This window comes from Ochlerotatus camptorhynchus, unplaced genomic scaffold (genome assembly GCF_037179485.1).
Source record: "Ochlerotatus camptorhynchus isolate MF236.1 unplaced genomic scaffold, CSIRO-AGI_Acam_v1.1 ptg000241l, whole genome shotgun sequence".
Taxonomy (NCBI): Eukaryota; Metazoa; Arthropoda; class Insecta; order Diptera; family Culicidae; genus Ochlerotatus; species Ochlerotatus camptorhynchus.
Window position 1 is genome coordinate 39,570 of NW_027040731.1, and position 20,656 is coordinate 60,225.

Genomic DNA, 20,656 nt, shown 5'->3' on the forward strand with positions numbered 1-20,656 from the left:
AGTGGTGAGCTTTTACGGCAATCTCCCAATAGTAAAATAATGCTTGATTTAATAAACGAGTGCACGGATGGATTTGAGTTCACTCACTCGACAAAAAGTGACATAAGCATTATTCATATGTTCATTTTTAGTAAACAGGGCCCCGCTGTTGTGTCATTTTTTTCAGTAGATGAACAAAAGTTCACCCGTGCACTCGTCTATATGCTTCAAATCCTCACCTCCACCCTAAAGTAAGAAGAAAACCTAACAATTTGAGCTGATTACACTGGCACTGTCACTTCTTGTTTTCTAGGAAGTTCATCTCGGGCATAATTGCGATTTCAGGCCTTAAATTTGCATCACCATATTTGCTTCGTCACTGCAAACATTGGAAAGCAGATTTGTTATTATATGTTTTTTAGCAGATAATTGACCACTGGAAAATGCAAAGGGGCACCAAAAGCTAAAAATGCTATTTTTCTAAAAAAAAAGTTTAAAATGATATTTTTAAGAAGCAGAAGCATAGTTTTACCTGAATAAGGTCTTAAATAGGCTGTTCTATTTAATATTCCAATGTAGAAATGTTAAATTTTTTATGGGCTAATTCATTACAACATTATAACAGGCCTGAGGACGGCCTCTGCCATTTTTTGTCCAAAGTTCCCTTTGCAGTAGTTGAAAGGCAATGAATGTAACATGCTATATTGGCATGTGGCTCATCATATTTTCCCATTTTTGTATACTAGAACTTCAATTAAACTTACAACAGCGACAAACCATACTGTGGGGTGACCCCAAACTTTTGATCGATGACTTCAATAACTCTTTCATTGCATATTCTAAAATTTTCTACCAAACTTTCACAAACGTATCTCGATGGGTATAGAATAAGGATACTGTATTATTTTGAGAAGTATGGCAAATAACGTATTCAAATCAGGCCAGTGACAAGGCCTATACCAACAGCAGCGTTTGACAGTAGGCAGCATGTTCCGGGCTCAAATAATTTATTTTGCTGTGCTGGGCCCGCTGTCACGGTACAACATGTTGCCTACGTGCCTGCCACTGGGCTGATTCAAATAGATTCAATTGAAAGATAAATAAAAAAAATATTCTGGGTACAGGCAAAATAAACAGAAATCATGCACTTTTACCCTATTATGTATAATTGTCGTTTAATGTGCGAAAAAAAAGGAAATATGGTTTTTTGTCATAAGTGCTTATATTTTCCTGTGCTTCAGCACATGTAAATAAATTATGATTATGTGCCCATGGTCCCATTGAGCTTCTAATCCTAGGTATCGTCGTTTTCGTTTTTGCGGTGTAGCTGGTGCAAATGAACCAACCTTTACGAGTCACATTGACGTGCGCTGAAGGGTTGTCAACTCCCGAACTGGCATTTGAATGTTGCTTGGCTACACGTAACTTTAATTAGTCTTAAGGCCCACGCGCATTGCATCCGTCAGTGGTACGTTACGGCAAAATGACAGCTAAATTTAATGTCTAAGTTTCAGGTTTTCCGCAATGTACAATGATACAATGTGCGTTGGCCCTATATCGTCGACAGACATGATTGTAGTACCGTTGTACTGGTTGTACTCCTTTAATCTAGTTAGCCGTTTGCGGTACTAGATTAAAGAGTACAACGGTGCTACAATCATATCTGTCGATGGTATAAGAGCAATCTACAGCAAACTAGGCTCGCTGTGCATACTTGTGACAAGTCTTAAGAACTTCGTCTGCTAAACCGGTGTGTATAGCCAAGTCAAGTTCGCTGCGAATAGTACTGCACCCAACATCTCAAAAACAAAAACTGCATAAATGTGTGTGTTTGTGTTAATGTACAACCATTTAATATAGATTCAATGAAATCATGTAGGGTAGATGTTCCAGTTGTGGAGATATAACCGTCTATTGAATAACAATAATAATAATAATAATAATAATAATAATAATAATAATAATAATAATAATAATAATTATAATAATAATAATAATAATAATAATAATAATAATAATAATAATAATAATAATAATAATAATAATAATAATAATAATTTAAGTAAAATATATACTATACTGAAACTGTTGCAAACATATAAATTAATTGGCGCCGTTTTTGTCAAAAAATGCAGTATCATCTGTAATCATGTAAACATTAGGAAAGATGTTCCAGTAGTGCGAAAAAAAGCTCAAAGTTCCTTACTTAATTAATTAGTTAATGCTCAAATTCCAAACATAAAGTTGTATCCAAGTTTACAGTTAGCTCCTTTGGTCTAAAATTATTGGAATTGCACTGCACTGCGACTAAAGACCTGCGTATATGTAAAGATTGAATTGCCAGTAGAACACCTGCATTAGAGTATCCCAATTGTTTAGGCAAATTTTCAGTTCTTGATATTATTGAATATTTCTGAACCAATTTTGGACGTTGTATCTTAGGATCATTGTTGAAAGGTACGAAAGTTTTGATAGTACCGTAAACCGTAGGTAAATTGAATCTACGATAAAGGACATTGAATAACTAATGGTATCAGCAGCTTTGAGGACTCCTTTCTACATGATTACTTATCGTGTTAATTTTTTTAAATTATTACGAAAAAAAATAGCTGCAACGAATGTAGCGCAGTGCACCTAAGTAGATTCATTCTGAATCGTACCAAAATCCCAGACGGCAAAAACTTAAATTTTAAAATAGTGACAATGATGTTTTTTAAGAAAATGTGAGTTTTGCAGATGTTGTAAAAATAAATACCTAGTCGTGCTAGTACAAGTAAAAATATTAGTAACAGTAACAAACCGGATAATGGTAAGACTCGTCAGGACATTGTGATTAAACCGAAAAAATTCAAACAAGCTTTCCAAGATACTCGTATGTTTTTGATAACACAGTTGGATCAAAAACATACAAAAACATAGTAATTTTAGGAACGGCAAAAATGGCTTTATTATTGTTGAGTGTGCAAAAGCAGTTAATCTAAATGATGTGAAAAATGGTATTGAAAGCAATCTGGGTGAAAACTATAGTGCTGTTGTTTCCACGTCGGTGCCAAGATTGAAAATGGTACTGGATCAACAATAGAAAAGGGCCCATCAGCATTTGTAAACAAACTGTTCCAAAGCCCTTTACTCACAAAGCGAAGGCTACCCACACAAACCAACACCATCATCGGATAGGGGAAACTTCTACCTACACGATGATGGTGTTGGTTTGTGTGGGCGGCCTTCGATTTGAGAGGAATGTGCTGTAGGTAGGAGCACTATAACCAACTTTCAACACTTGAACAAAGAAAACAGGGAGGAAAACAGATGTGTGTATACAGATCATACATCCGGGCTTTGGGCGTAATCGCTTTTGTAAACAAACACTGCAATCCCCGATTTCTCGCGAATATCGAAATTCTCGGGATATACGTAAAGATGACAAAAGGTTACTAATGTCCTATTTCGATTTTTTGTTGTTGAAAGCATTGATTCAATTAAAATAGACGTTTGTGAAACATTCAGTAAAATGCAAACACGGGTGGGTAAACTTTAAAAGCCCCCTTGCCCACTGCTCTTTCAATCAAGGGGGGGAGGTGACTGTCAAATAAGAACAATCGTCGCCTAGACGGTAACCAGCGTTAATACATTAATTAGAGTCAGTGTATAATAAATCACGCCAAGAGTGAAGCCAAGTCTATAGGTATACCAGGGTATACCTATCGAACTGTCAAACTAGCTACGTATCGTACAAAGTAAACAAACATTACGATGCTATGAAAGGTCCACGAAAGGTATTGCAATAAAATATAAAATATAATCGAAGAAATGATAATTAACACGCAGTAAGCATTCATTTGTCATGGGATACGTTTGGTAATGATCAGTAATGAGAATTTCTACTATTTTTTGTTAAGATAATTTGGCAAAATCACTGATATAATGATTTACTACAGCCGCTATAATTTCATTTGAAGTTGATGTACACACTAAGATTTTTTTACAGTATACCGTAATTTTTTACCGAATATGGAACAGCTGAACATTTGGTAATCTATTCGGTAATTTTTTTTATTTACAATCCGTTTGGTAAATTTTGTTCCCTTGTGAGCTGTCAAAATGTACTGACCAGGACTGTAAATTTTGCTGAATGATCGGTGAAGTTTGCAATATAGCGTTCGGTATAATTTTACCGAATTGGCTGTACTTAATTTGCCTGAAATAATCATTAATAACATGATTGTTATTGATTAATTAATTATTATTTCTAACAACAAACCTGAAGATTCATTTGACAAATCATTTATTTATAATCTATAAACATAAATTTTCATCATGCGTCCGTATATAAAGTAAATAAGAACCTGGCCGTGGTCAGCGACCCAGTAGCGAACCGTGCACAAATTCGCTTTTTGCTGTTGTGGACGAGGTTTGTGTGTGGCATTTGGCCATTTAATGTCCATGTCGTCTGAAAACAATTGGCCCAGAAATGAAAAATAATTATATAATTAATACTTTCGATATAAATTGGACGGATTATAGGAAAAAATTAACGTACTCACTGCCCGAAAAAAAATACAGTGAAATTTTCAGTGGAAACAATGCTCTAACATTAATACTTATTGTCGACAATAAAAATGATTGTTATAATGTTGTACTCTTCCGAAAACGGCAAAACTGCTACCTAGTTGTACAATGAATGTACAAAATAAAATGTTTTTACAATGATTTTTATCGTATTTTTCATTTATTTTATTGTTAACATGATTCGATCATGAACAATAATGAACAACTGTATTACAATAAAAATTGTTGTTACATTAAATATTGGTGTGTTTTCATTGTGGGTTACTTCACGAACAATGAAAATAAATCTGATTGAAGTATGCAGACTATGAGAGGGTCAGCAACACTGCCAATGTAATCAAGATAGGCGCTGCTCATATGGCTCTGGCTTTGACAGTTCGTTTGGCTCAAAACCAGGGGCCTGGCTAGCGGCCATGTCTTTGATGGTGGAGGCGAACCAGCCTAAGGCTGAAAGCCTCCTAAATAAAGCTAAATAATAATAATAATAATGTCTTTGATGCTATCATCCGCTCTTGTCTTTCTCCTTATAACACGATTTTCCGTCCCTTTCCACCATGTATACGTCAGGCGGGCCGTATTTAAATAAGGCCCGTGATGTTGCCTACTGTCAAACGTATAGGATTGATATAGGGTTGCCAGCCCCCTGCTCAAAACCAGCCAGTTCGCGTCCGCTCATCTCTTATCCTAGACCCTTTCTAAAACTGGGTTAAGATGGTTCAATTCAGCGTTCAACTCACTTGAACTGCGAAATGAACGTCCAGGAATCTGACCGATATCGGACTTGCTCTATTCGTTGCCAAGTCAATTGAACGCCTACGACCAGATTGGTTTGAGTTGAATTCAACTCACCTGCCTCATCTTAATCCCGCTTAATGCAGACCTTTTCCGTGCAGTCAATAATCATACAATATAATAATAAAAAATTCCACCACTTCAAGATGTCAGGAAGGAACTCTCAGGTGGAAGCATATTTCATGGGCGATTCTCTCCAGTAGAATGCATTAACTTATCAGCGACGCTCAACCACCAAGGAGACGTGACCTAGAGAGATCGAGTGCAGGGGAATTGGCCTCCATTTATCACAAGTTCCGGATCGAATCTCAATCCATAACCAGTAAAAAAAGGACTCACCCGTAACAGACATATACCACCCCCTTCCCTTCCCGGGACGATGTTCTATTTTTTCGATTTATTTTTAAAGTCGATAAAGTAGATCTGTCAAGCCAACACATACACTCTAAAGTACACTGTTATTTTTTTTAATCAATAAATTCGCCAACCAACAGTAAAATAACAATAATATATAATGTTATTGAAAAAAAAATTTATGGGGAAATCACGAAAATTTCATTGTTAAGATACTTAACAACCCCCCTTTTTTATTGTAAATTTTCCATTTACCATGAAATTTATTGTTTTGTTCAACATAAATCAAGGTAAATTTATTGTAGACGTAACAATAATAAATCATTATTAAGACAATAATTTTCGTCTTATTGTTACATTGTTTTTTAATGTATTTTTGTTGTTATTTTTTTTAAAGCGGCCTAGCGTCAGTCTCTATTCCGCAATCTAGTGCCAATCACCGACGGACATCGATTGCCATCCATTGACGGCAATCGAATGTGCAGGAAGGCAGTTTCCACATCTGCGAAGGATATCGCAACCATTCAACACGCATGGGCCGGGACGAACGGCTTTACTTCCCTTCCCAAGGGGTGACCAGATATTTTTATGTCTCAGAAAAATTCCACCGACCTCGGCTGGGATTTAACCTAGACTCATCGGGGTGAGAAAGCAGTCTAGAAAGACGCGTCCCTTATTTTCAGAAATTCGACCAATTTGTAAATTCAACCTCTTAAAATGTTCGTTTTGGTTTGAAAACAAACATCAAAATTTGAAGTTAACGTTTAGAGGTTGCTCATCGGCCCTAAAGGAATGATAGTGTAAGCAACCCCAATGCCATGGTGAACACGCTACCTTGGTGTACGCTCCATATGTATCACCATGAATCCATGGTATAAACCATGAAAAGATACTCGCACACGTATGCTGAACGTCAACATAAAACAGTATGTTACATAGTCACTCTTTTTGCAATAAAATGTTCGAGTTTATATGAAAGCTCTCTCTCTCTCTCTTTGTTCAAAAAAAGGACAACGCTGTCATGCGTTGAATTTAGCGTAAAACCTTTGTCACGGCTACACAAAAGCAACTGGTTTATAGCTACCTGTGTTGTTGCCGCTGCTACTGTTGCTGCTACTGCTGTTAAGGCCGGCGCACAATAGATACGTTTTCGGGTTTTTTGACAGATAATGCATGGGCTAACTGTCAAAAAACCTGAAAACGTATCTATTGTGCGCCAGCCTTTACTGCTGCTAGTCCGTCTGCTTCAAAGTTCGTTGCTGCTAGTCCGTCTGCTTCAAAGTTCGTTACAAGAATGACTTCATTAGGCATTGGTAAACTATATTTATATGGCCTGGGTTCAATCCCAGTCGGCGTCGCCGGGATGTTCTTAAGCATAACATCGGAAGGGAAGTAAAGCCGTTGGTCCCCGGTTCATGAGTTGATGGGTCGATAGGTAGGGTCCAGGTGTGGGAGCTGCCTTCCTGGCGTCGGTAGCATTGGTGCTCAGCACGGAAAACAATATCGACGAAAAACAAACCAAGGGGAAAAAAATGTAGCTAAATTTCCACTTGTTTCCGAAGCACTGTTAGTTGCCATGGAATTTCCTCTCACAAACCAAGAAGATTCGGATCAGATGACTACTTGTGCAACGTCTACTTTCAATTTTGTCACGTTTTACGCAGAGTTGATAATAGAAGAGTTACGCTGAGTGAAGCTTGCAACTCTGATGTCGATCAATGGGCATTTTTAAATATTGGCAACATTTGTTTTTGTTACACCTCGGATGACTTCACCAGGTTGTGAAGGTTTCCTCTAGTTTCGATAACAATACTTCACACGCAACAGAGTCAGTTTGTCTACTGGCAGCCCTACTTTTGCTCAATAAAACAGTACCATATATCATCGGAAAAGCTGCTGTAGAAAGGTTAATAAGTACCATGAAATCAGATGAAATGTTCAGTAAATCATTTTGTGCATTTGTGCATTTTTACTGAACATTTCAGCTGATTTCATGGTACTTATTAACCTTTCTACAGCAGCTTTTCCGATGATATATGGTACAATTACACTTCAAAATGGTGCTAAGCGGTACAAACTAAGGAGCATTTTCAAATGCTTAATGTACAGTTTTCTCTATTTTAGGGAGCGTACTTCAAATATTTACTGAGCATTTTAAGATTTTTAACGTATTTTGATCAATCATTTAAGGAGCAACCCGATCTATTTTTAGGAGATTTTTTTTTACTTATTGAGGAACATCGTCATTGCTTAATGATTCATTTACCTTTTTACCATTTTCAACTCTGGTTTTACGCTAAATTCAACGCATGACAGCGTTGTCCTATTTTTCAAGAAAGAGAGTGAGAGAGTGCTTTCATTTACACTCTTACATTTACACTCTTACATTTACACTCTTACATTTTATTGCAGAAGAGTGACTATGTAACATACTGTTTTATCACAGGCAAACAGAAATAACACTCGCAAGTTGTTCATCGAACAAGAATTTAATAGACCATTAAAAAGTATCGTAGTTGGTATTCATCTTTGGTAGTACTACCAACAATCAATACGAAACTAACGATTTTAAATTGGCTCACCACTTAAGTAGCCTATTGGTCCCAAGCATACGATTAACGTACCCTATTCTAGTTGAAATTCTATTACTACACTATGTTTGTTTTGATTCGCTATGAAAGTTTGACAGATAACATCAGGGGTGTGTGGATTCATGCAGAACATGCAGGGGTGAGTGAAATAGCTTGGGACTGCTTGGGACCGTTGTTCTGGTACTGAGTGAGCCAAAAATAATAATGATTTTCTTCGGGACCCAGTGGTCTTAGAGTTACCTCTATGGTACTACCCTGAGTACTGCGGACTCACTCAAGGTGCTTGTCACTTGGGAGCCAGTGTGAACTGTCAAGCGGGAGAAAAACATTCAGAAGCAGCAAATGCAGTTACTGTTCTTATCTACCGTCAAGCATTGTAATCTCATAAAAATGATTCATACTTTTTCATAACACGTTCTTAATTTTAAGCTCAAAGATAAAAACCAACAGGCTTAGTGATGAAAGTATTAAAACCAGCATAGTTTTTATGAGGCAGCTGAGTTTTCAATTACAGTAAAACATACTTTGGCGAAACATGTATGTAAACAAACTTTGATAGAGTCATGGGGGCTCGAGCACTCCTGGCTCAGAGGTTTTGGCGGGAATCAACTGAGAAAGAGCAAATCAATTTTAAACTTGAGAAAATTTGCAAGCAGTTTTCCATTGGCTTGAAAAATAAAATTGGTCGACTCCGCAGTACCCAGGTACTACCAACTGTGGCGCGCATAGTCAATTCTCTTGCGTTTGACGTTTACACACTACCGCCATCTGTTCAGCGTAGTGCCCACCACAGTGTACTCAACAGATGGCGGTAATGTTTTAGCGACGATGTTTTACAGTAAGAAATATTCAATGTGTTATGTCTGTTTGTCTGTGGTTTTATGTTGACGTTCAGCATACGTGTGCGAGTATCTTTTCATGGTGATATATATGGAGCGTACACGAACGTAGCGTGTTCACCATGGCATGGGGGGTTGCTTTCATTATCATTCCTTTAAGCTGGGTTTAGACAGGGCAAGTCAATTGATCATGTCAGTTGAATTCAACTGACTTGAACGTGAATTGAACGTGTAAACCATGCCATTCAATTGACTTGATCATTTCACTTGAATTGAAAAAAGTTGAACCAGGCTCAACTTTTCAAGCCAATTGAATTCAACTGAGTTGATCAAGTGACTTGCCTAGTCTAAACCCAGCTTTAGGGCCGATAGAGATTAGTGACGTTTGACACACACACACACTAGCGGATGTATCGCCACGTAAAGCTGTTTATTATTTTCCTCTCACATATTGCACCAATACAACCGGAGGTGAAAATATCTATGAGCCACCTCTGAACGATATGTTTGTTTTCAAAAAAAAAAAAAACATTTTAAGAGGTTGAATTTACAGATTGGTCCAATTTCTGAAAATAAGGGATGACCTAACCAACGTTAAATAAAGGAAAGAATAAGAAGAGAAGAGAGATGTCATTACGGAGGTCCTATTTTTGAGGTACAATGTTTTCAAGAAAAACTTATTCAAAGAGTTGCGTCTGTTTGTCTGTGAATGTAGTCTGGGGTACTTAATGACCCGTATGAATGAAAAGAGTTTACTTTACTTTCCCATGCGTTTCTTACGAGACAATACATTTTTTCGTAAAAGACATATGTAGATAATGTTAAAATCCATACTTTGATTGCATTTGTCGTTAAGTTCTCTCCAAAAGTGTCGTTAAGCTCTTTCAAAAAGTTGCTTCATAATCTATTATTATTATTTAACTTTATTAATGACTTCATAATCTAGAACAAATAGTGATATTAAGGTGATTCCTTGTAGCGACCATCTTCGCATTACATTTCGAAATTTCACAAGTCAACATAAGCTGTCACGAGATCCCAGCCATAAGAAACCATGAAAGAAAAAAAATAAACTGTGTTTTTCTTGGCTTGCTCTTTTCCGTAGGGAACTATTATTCGTTTATGGGCAGTGCATTGGTGTATTATCATTGAAAACAAACCAACATATACATTAAACATATAACACAGAATATGATTAAAAAAAACCACAACGTGAATGTCAGTGCTACACAACTATAGGAACATCCACCCTATTGCATATTGGTGTTGTTATAGCAGAGAAAAACTGCTTTGTATTAGTTTCTACGCAGCTTTTATAATAATTTGTTTCACTTCTATTAACATAAAATTGTACTTAAACCCTTGCTTAAACCTTCACTCTTTATCCTGTAGCAACAAATGGCGGTAACATTGGCAGAGGGAACTTCATACCAGCCAGAGTGATTCAGTCTACGCCAAGTAGTCCACAAGATAAAAGAAACAAAACTATTGAAGTTATCGGATCAGCAGAAAGCCTCGTTGGACGAGTAAATATTAAAACACCAGCAGTATTTTTTTTATATTTAATAATAAAATATTTATTTTTAACAGGTTTTATTAGAACAAGGATTAGGTAAATATTGTGATCCAGAATTTGTGCATTGCGCTCAGCTGGAAATGCAAGAAGCCCTGGAAATGACACAGGAGGAAATGGATTTAGCTGCTCATGAACTAATGCTTCAAGAAAGATTCAACAGGAACTATAGCCAGCCAAAACAACTACAGCCAAAACAAAAAAGAAAAAATGACAACCAAATTTTATAGCAGAATTTAAAAGTGATAACATAAGTTATATTTCATATGATTTCCGTTATTATTTTTACTTGTGTACCGTTATCAAATGGATTTGGTCTGACAACTTGTTGTTTTCATTTTTGCTAGAGTGCCTGTAAAATAGAATATCTAGAAATGACTACCTGAGACTCGATTTGAGAGAGGTGAGCAAAGAAAATAAAATAAATCTCAACGCGAACCGGCACACATTTTCATTCTTAAATTAATTAGAAAATATCGCGTTTTGAGAAAGCAAGATCAATATTCGTGGGTTTTGAAAACTGCCCAAGTAACCAAAAGCATTAGTAATAACCTGTAAATCAACTTCAACAATCCAGAGTTCATCATACCCTATAACCGCAGCAATAATCTGATTTACAAATTTTGATACATACTTACTGTAGAGTCGGTGTATAATGAGTCACGCCAAGAGTGAAGCCAAGTCTACCTATTGAACTGTCAAAGCGGCTACCTATCGTGCAAAGTAAATAAACATTACGATGCTATGAAAGGTTCACGAAAGGTATTGCAATAAAATATAAAATATAATCGAAGAAATGAGCATAAACACGCAGTGAGCGTTAAATTGTCATGGGATACGCTCGGTAATGATTAGTAATGAGAATTTCTACTATTTTTTGTTAAGATAATTTGACAAAATCACTGATATAATGATTTACTACAGCCGCAGTATTTTTTCTCTCGCTAGAAGTCATTTGAAGTTGTTGTAGAAGTCCTCTGTTGCCAAGTGAAAAGAATTGGAATCTTTCGAAAACCGTGATGCGAGCTCAACTGTTTTTCTCTTGGCGTGACTCATTATACACCGACTCTAACTTACTGTAGGTAGAGTCGGTGTATAATGAGTCACGCCAAGAGTGAAGCCAAGTCTACCTATTGAACTGTCAAAGCGGCTACCTATCGTGCAAAGTAAATAAACATTACGATGCTATGAAAGGTTCACGAAAGGTATTGCAATAAAATATAAAATATAATCGAAGAAATGAGCATAAACACGCAGTGAGCGTTAAATTGTCATGGGATACGCTCGGTAATGATTAGTAATGAGAATTTCTACTATTTTTTGTTAAGATAATTTGACAAAATCACTGATATAATGATTTACTACAGCCGCAGTATTTTTTCTCTCGCTAGAAGTCATTTGAAGTTGTTGTAGAAGTCCTCTGTTGCCAAGTGAAAAGAATTGGAATCTTTCGAAAACCGTGATGCGAGCTCAACTGTTTTTCTCTTGGCGTGACTCATTATACACCGACTCTAACTGTAGGTATTATTAGGTTTTGCACCGTCGGGGTTAACCTCAATCTGATGACAGTTCAGTGGTACTATTTACGTGGACTTAGTCGATTTTTTCTTGGGTGGATTGTCTCGATAATTTTTCAGACTGCTGTGAGATGTAAACCACACTTCTGCAATGTCCACGACCAACATCCTTTCAACGCGCTGTTCCTTGACAATTTTCAAGTTAAAATTCGGAAATTTTAGAATATTGTTTTTCGAAAAAACGACTAAGTGCTTGTAAACAGTACCACTGAACTGTCAAAAAGGTTCAGTTTATTTGTGACGTCACGCTGTAGAACCTAATTAGCAAGGCTGGAGGACAAATTGAAATCAAAATGTGGTGTTAAGATGTAACTTATTTTGAATACTCCAGTTGATATCATTTTGGTTGACTTAACGGTTTACACAGCAAAAATGAGAGCAAAATTATACACTGTTGAATCAAACAGAAAACTAATCCTGCTTTCAATGAAATCAATTTGATTACTGATTTTACATTCATAATATTTAACTGAGTCTGGTAAGCATCCATGCTTCTCACGCTGAAAGACTTGAGTTCAAATCTCACCCTGGAGTAGTCGCGAATTACCTTAAATGTGATCAACAAATCAATTAAACAATAATCGTTAGCTTAACTTTCAACAAGACGTTAACAGCAGAACTTAAGCTACTTTCATTTAAAAAACTGAAAGCACAATATGTAATCAGAATTAAAATCAAAATCTGTTTTCTTTATGATAGTAACTGCAAACATTAATATCGATATGCTTTCATTTTGTTAACCGACTTTGGTCGGGTACGCTCACGCTACAACCCAGTTATGTTGCAGTTCCAGTCTATTGTAATCATATGGCCAAGAAGGCGTGAGGTTTTCCCACCAGAAGGTTTTTCGTTGTTTAAATAAAAAAAACACATGATAATACCCCGGACAGACTATGGCTTATATCATGTAATATAGGCTAGCTTGCAATGAGCACTCATACATCTAGTTTTCACTGGAAATCCTATGTATGAGTGCTCATTGCAAGACAGCCTATATTACATGATATAAGCCATAGTATGTCCAGGGTATAACGGTCCGCATAATATAGTCACCATTGGTTTAAGCTTGTACGAGTGCCCATTATTTTCCTCCATATATCTTCTTGTTGTTTCAACAGTTCATCTATTGAAAACCAATGTATTGAGTCTCTATTCACAACTATAGGAACCTAACGTTTCTAACGTACTGCAACTATAGGAGCATTTCCCCTATTAATTTTAATATTTTTGTTAGCGAATTTGATATTAACCTAAGAGGAAGAGGAGACAACTGACTTTTTTTTGTCTGTGATGTGTTCTTCTTCTTTAGCGGAGGCGACCGTGCAAAAATTATTTCATTATGGGCGACGCAGTCAACTGCCAAAATACAAGAAAATAGATTCATTGTTGTAAAAATTCTCGCGTTTCTAATACGTTCACCCGACCAATCAGGCGCTGGTTCGCGTTTGACAGAAGATTGGTTCATAAAAGGCCCCCTATTGTCCCTCCTGTTAGATATCAACCGCTCAGTTCATCGGATATTTTCACGAAATACCCCGTAGAGACTATGGTTTATATCATGTAATATATATAGACCCTTTGACGTTTAATCGTCTTTCTCTATCTAGCACACATGGATGAATGAACGGTTTGTTTTCCCACTAATCTGTTTCCCTCTTGATCACACTCGTTCGATTTAAATGGTGCAGTAGTGTGCGCCGATTAAACGTCAAAAAGCTCTATAGGCTGTCTTGCAATGAGCACTCATACCAAAGAAGAATACTAATAGCAAAGATGAATACTAAGATGAAACTGTCGGAAGAAAAACTTTCTATTTTAGTGTCTTCTTTCACGGTCCCTTTCATCCAATGAGAACCCCTCGTATTCAAGGTAATTTTGTGGTTTTGCTGCCCCCTCGGAAGAGATGAAATTTTGCGCTCATTTTTATCAAAACAATCACACCAAAATCAGAGATGTCCCATTTTTTAATTACTCGATTAACAACTAATCGAATATTTCGACAGTGAGCATGCATAAGGGCCTATACGCGATGATCGATTCTCTTCATCGATTTTCTCTTTGCATTGCTACAGCTAAGCGAAACAATTTTGTAGAATTTATTCAATGTAGAGTTGTAACAGGTTGCATTGGCCATCAAAAGCAACAGCAAACGCACCGACAAACGTTAAATCTGGCGAGTTATTAACAAAAGAGAAAATCGATGAAGAGAATCGATCATCGCGTATACGCCCTTATGAATGCTCACTGTCGATTTTTTGTTCGCTGTGCTGCCATTTTTCCACCAATGAGAGTGCAGCACATGTTTGAAACGATCGGTGATGATCCTGTGGAGGTGTTAATGCTTATATCGGCATGATATAACCGATTATAAATAGTTTACTTTTCGGTTCGTTAATCGATTAAACGATTATTCGAATGAAAATCGGATATCACTAGATGAATGTGAAACGTCATTTTAAATAAAAGGCCGTTCATAAATAATGATACAATTTGAAAGGGACCGGGGCTAATCACAAATTACGTCTCCATGGTAATTGAAATAAACACGAGTGTTCACCGGTTGGTAATAGTACCACAAACGAAGTGACAGACGGAGCGGCTCGAAAACTTTGGTGACTAACCTGCTATTTCAATTTTTCAGTGTACCACATGGCAACATCACTACTACTGGATTGTACCACATGGCAACACTACTACCACAAACGAAGTGACAGACGGAGCGGCTCGAAAACTTTGGTGACTAACCTGCTATTTCAATTTTTCAGTGTACCACATGGCAACACCACTACTACTGGATTGTACCACATGGCAACACTACTATTGGATTGAACTAGCATTTTCACCAAATGTACTAGAATATTTTGGTTCTATCTCTTTCACTCTACTCAAAACTGAAATGCATAAAAAAATGACAAAATGATACGCACTCTTTGCACACTGTCAAAGAATCATTGTACACAAAATCAACTTTGTTCAAATCAAAACAAAAAAACTAACCCATCTGGTGGATGATGGCACAAGCTTCCAAGAAAATTCTATTACAGTGAACCACATTATTTTAATGGATTTCTTCGCCAGTAAGTCGTCTGTCACTTCGTTTGTGCTACTACTGGATTGTACCAGTATTTTCACCAAATGTATTAGAATGTTTTGGTTCTATCTCTTTCACTCTACTCAAAACTGAAATGCATAAAAAATGACAAAATGATACGCACTCTTTGCACACTGTCAAAGAATCATTGTACACAAAATCAGCTTTGTTCAAATCAAAACAAAAAAACTAACCCATCTGGTGGATGATGGCACAAGCTTCCAAGAAAATTCTATTACAGTGAACCACATTATTTAAATGGATTTCTTCGCCAGTAAGTCGTCTGTCACTTCGTTTGTGATATTACGTTCAGACTACAGAGTTATAACAAAGATGAATACTTAGATGAAACTGTCGGAAGAAAAACTTTCTATTTTAGTGTCCTCTTTCACGGTTCCTTCCATCCATTGAATACCCCTCGTATTCAAGGTAATTTTGTGGTTTTGCTGCCCCCTCGGTAGAGATGAAATTTTGCGCTCATTGTTTATCAAAACAATCACACCAAAATCAGAGATGTCCCATTTTTTAATTACTCGATTAACATCTAATCGATTATTTTTTGTTCGCTGTGCTGCCATTTTTTCCACCAATGAGAGTGCAGCACATGTTTGAAACGATCGGTGATGATGAGAAGTTAATGCTTATATCAGCATGATATAACCGATTACAAATATTTTACTTTTCGGTTCGTTAATCGATTAATCGATTATTCATATGAAAATCGGCCATCACTACACGGATAGAAATCTCCTTATACCTTTTGGCAAATTTCCATTGCTGATTATTCATAAAATGTATAAGTCAACTAATATGAAGACGCCTTGCAAAAAGTTAATAAAGATCATGTGTCAAATGAAATGTATAAGCGGTCACACATACCTTTTATGCATTCTAATAGGACCTATGTGGTTTGTTTTATGGAATGTATAAGGCTGATGCTTTGGCAAAAATGTATAAGTGAAACACATGAATTAAATAATTGATTTTCGTTTCGTGTAGATGAATGTGAAACGTCATTTCAAATATAAGGACCGTACATAAATAATGATACAATTTGAAAGGGACCGGGACTAATCACAAATTATGTCCCCACGGTAACTGAAATAAACGCGAGTGTTCACCGGTTGGTATAAGTCTTTTAAAAAAGCCCAGTAAGGGCATGTTCAAATATTATGTAACGCAAAAAAGTGGATTCTTGAATACTCCCCACCTCCTTGTCACGCGCTTTTTCTATACATAATACATCTTGGTTAACACATTTCCAGAGTAGATATAAAACGTAGTTATACGAAAAGTTTTAAAGTTTCAAAATATTAATCTGTGCATAATTGTGCAATTAATCTGTGTTAATTGCGAGGGGTGCGACACATCTAAATCTCGATTTTAAATGGTCGAAAAATCTCACACTAGCGAATCAATCTACGAAAAATCTTTTTTCATCTTTCGCATCTAAACCCATCTACTCGCATCGCTCTTCACCTTTTTGCAGGAAATCTTCAAAATCACAATCAATCGTGTTCCTAACTATTAAGCGCGCGTGCATTTCACAGCAAAGCAATAAATTTCCTGTCACGCAAATCGTTTGAAATTGTATGGGAGATACTTATGGACGCATTTTAAATTTCACTTTTTTTTATTTGTCGTCAATCAGTGTAGACCGTTTTACAATTGTTGCGCTCTCTAACTTTTGTGTCTGGACAACTGACAACTGTAGCGGCGCCGACTGGTATTGAACCCAGGCCTGCTGGGGTGAGAGGTAATCACGCTTACCACTACACCACCGGCGCCGTTTTCTTCTGTTAATAACTTGCTAGATTTAACGTTTCTCGGTGCGTTTTTTGTTGCTTTTGATAGCCAATACAAACTGTTAAAACACTGCATTGAACAAATTCTAGAAAATTGTTTCGCTTAGCTGTAGCAATACAAAGAGAAAATCGATGAAGACTATCGATCATCGCGTATACGACCTTATGCTTGCTCACTGTCGCTATACATACCGATTTACCAGTATTTAAACCTGTTCATGGCCTGGGTCCTGCGGCCTCAAGGCCTGCGCACAATGGATAAGTTCTCAGGTTTTTCTGTCAAAAAAAAACCCGGAAACTTATGCATTGTGCGCTAGCCTTCACTCAATGTGCTTTTCACTAGGGAGTCAGTGTGAACTGTCAAACTAGAGCTAAACATTCAGAAGCATCAAATGCACTGTTCTTATATATCGTCAAACATTGTAATTTCATAATAATGATCCATACTTCTTCATAACATATTCTTAATTTTAAGCTCAAAGGCAAAAACCAAGAATTTATTTATTTATTGTCGTCAATCATATTTAGACCGTTTTGTTACGTTAATATTTGCATTCTTTTTTTTTTAATAGCAATAATGAATAAAAAACATATAAAATAAATAAAGCAGCGTTTGCCTTCATAATATTGTATTTTTACGTGTTAAAATTACGAATTAAATTGAAGTGGTGTTTTAGTTTGGTTTTTGTCATTGTAAAGGCAATAGTTTCACAGTGCTTGTTGTAAGTAGCCATCATTTGATTTAAGGGTCCAAATTTAGCATAATTTGTACGATGGTGGTTTGTAAAAAAAATATTCCCATTGCGCAGTTGTCGGGAAGACACATAAAAATTTATATTTGATAAGAGTTCTTCTATTATTCCGTCTCGCACGCTGAGCCGGTCAAGTCGCATCGGTCTCGTTGTACGGCACTATCATTTGAGTTTTTGAGTTTTTCCCCACGCGAGGGTTTTTTTTTCGTTAAATTTAGTTGGCATAGTGTTGAGACAACTAGTACGCGAGTCTTCTTTCCTTTATTTAACGTCGGTCTCTGTTCCGCAATCTAGTGCCAATCACCGACGGACATCGATTGTCATCCATTGACGGCAATCGAATGTGCAGGAAGGCAGCTTCCACACCTGCGTAGGATATCGCACCCATTCAACACACATGGGCCGGGACCAACGTCTTTACTTCCCTTCCGAAGGAAGACGTGACCAGATATTTTTATGCCTCAGAAAAATCCCACCGACTTCGGCTGGGATTGAACCCAGACCCATCGGGATGTTAGAAAGCAGTCACGCTTACCACTACACCACCGGCGCCGGCTCCCTAGTGCGCGAGTGACGAAGCCGTTAATCATACGCCGAGCGCTTTGATTACGGTCCAGCTTTAACATCATCATCGCAACATCAACATCTGTAAAATCATCACCATCACCCCATTGATAGCAACAACGAAAGCAGGTTAAATTGCTAACGAGGCTACCGAGGCATACCACACGGATACCGCAAAATACCCAATAATGACTACAAAGTAATCATTTTCGAGGGAAACTGAGACTACCCATTAAATGAGTAAAATTTTACCCATTTATGAGTAATTACAACTACAAAAATAAGTAGTAAGTATTCATTTTTGAGTAACAAATACTCATAAATGGGTAATATGTTTACTCATTTAATGGGTAGTCCCAGTCTCCCTCGAAAATGCTTACTTTGTAGTCATTATTGGGTATTTTGCGGTTACCGTGCAGCTATCAGGTTATCGACCCAACAGCCGTTGGGGCAAACAATATCAGCTCACCAGTCTTCTGCCGCCTCAGTTCAATAGAGATTTTCACGTACGGTTGTATTGGTGCGATATGTGAGAGTGTGTTAGTGAATATCCGAGGAAAATACATAACAAATCGATGTCAAACTTATTTTGACAGATCTACTTTCATACATTTTTTAGGTTAGGCAAAGGAAAATAATAAACAACTTTACACGGCGATGCTCCCGCTAGTGTGCGTGCGTTAAACGTCACTAATCTCTATGCTACGGCGATGTAAGGTACTCCCCTGACGTGGCCACAAGTTTTCCACCGGAAAACCAATTTGAGCAAGAGATGTTCACCTGGAGCCACTCTATGCGCAAGTCGCAACGGAGCATGAAAAGTCTGTCGTTTGCTCAAAGCAGATAGCTCGCGCAACACGAGAAAAGGGCATTTCATTGTTGATCGATTCTCTTAATCGAATTTCTCTTTCGTGAATAAACCGACTGCAAAAGAATATCCCATTCAGTGTGTTGTTTCAGGCGCAAGCTAACACGGCTAACACTATCTTCTGTCGAACTGTGCTGCGGATGGCAATCGCTAGATAACCGCAGAATCTCCAGAGAGAATACAGCCATAGAGGTAACTCTAAGACTAGTAGGTCCCGAAGAAAATCATTATTATTTTTGGCTCACTCAGTACCAGAACAACGGTCCCAAGCAGTCCCAAGCTATTTCACTCACCCCTGCATGTTCTGCATGAATCCACACACCCCTGATGTTATCTGTCAAACTTTCATAGCGAATCAAAACAAACATAGTGTAGTAATAGAATTTCAACTAGAATAGCCCTAATAAAAAATTACCATAATCGAACGATAACCCAAATTATTGAACTATTCCACAGATGGTTTGTATGATACCCCGAACACGTCGTTAAGCAAATTAACCATAACATTTTTATTAGGGAGGGTACGTTAATCGTTTGCTTGGGACCAATAGGCTACTAAAGTGGTGAGCCAATTTAAAATCGTTAGTTTCGTATTGATTGTTGATGAAACTGTCGGAAGAAAAACTATCTATTTTAGTGTCCTCTTTCACGGTCCCTTTCATCCATTCCATTGAATACCCCTCGTATTCAAGGTAATTTTGTGGTTTTGCTGCCCCCTCGGTAGAGATGAAATTTTGCGCTCATTTTTATCAAAACAAACACACCAAAATCAGAGGTGTCCCATTTTTTAATTACTCGATTAACAACTAATCGATTTTTTTTGTTCGCTGTGCTGCCATTTTTCCACCAATGAGAGTGCAGCCTTAGAGAAATAATTATAATAGAGAGCTCACTTAATCATTTCCCGAACAAAATAATTTCAACACTATCATGAGCGCTATCTATTGATAAACGGGTGAAGCTTTTTGTTCCTGCCCTGTGCATTTTGTGATCGTACCGTGCGCGTGCATATTAATTACCGGCGCATTTTCTTTGACAATGAAAACCGATATGACAACTTGATCAGCTGATGGAAGTTAAACTCGATTGATTTTAGAATAGGTCCTATCTTCATTTGTTGTTCAATAATCTATTAATTTTATTCACTTTCTACCGCGATCTAGGCGATAGATTTGCAATACTGATACATGCAATCAACAGTTCAAGGTTTGAGCTTTTGATTGCGTGAGTCAATATTGCAAATCCATCGCGGAATAAATTTAATCGATTCTTTGATCGAAAATGGAGATAGGACCTATTCTA

General features: G+C 37.1%; 1 protein-coding gene across 4 annotated transcripts in view; it reads left to right on the forward strand.

Annotated features, from left to right (window-relative positions):
• LOC135704455 (voltage-dependent calcium channel type D subunit alpha-1-like) overlaps nt 1–11,323 on the forward strand; it is a 41,163-nt gene extending 29,840 nt beyond the window's left edge. For 2 of the 4 annotated variants that reach the window (XM_065225924.1, XM_065225925.1), the window contains exons 4-5: nt 10,517–10,650; nt 10,715–11,314. In XM_065225924.1, the coding sequence (XP_065081996.1) occupies nt 10,517–10,650; nt 10,715–10,927 (347 nt within the window). In that variant the 3' untranslated portion in view covers nt 10,928–11,314. Of the gene's footprint in view, nt 1–10,516; nt 10,651–10,714 lie in introns of all 4 variants that reach the window. The other 2 variants (XM_065225923.1, XM_065225927.1) reach the window with 2 other exon arrangements.
• The last annotated feature ends 9,333 nt before the right edge of the window (nt 11,324–20,656 follow it).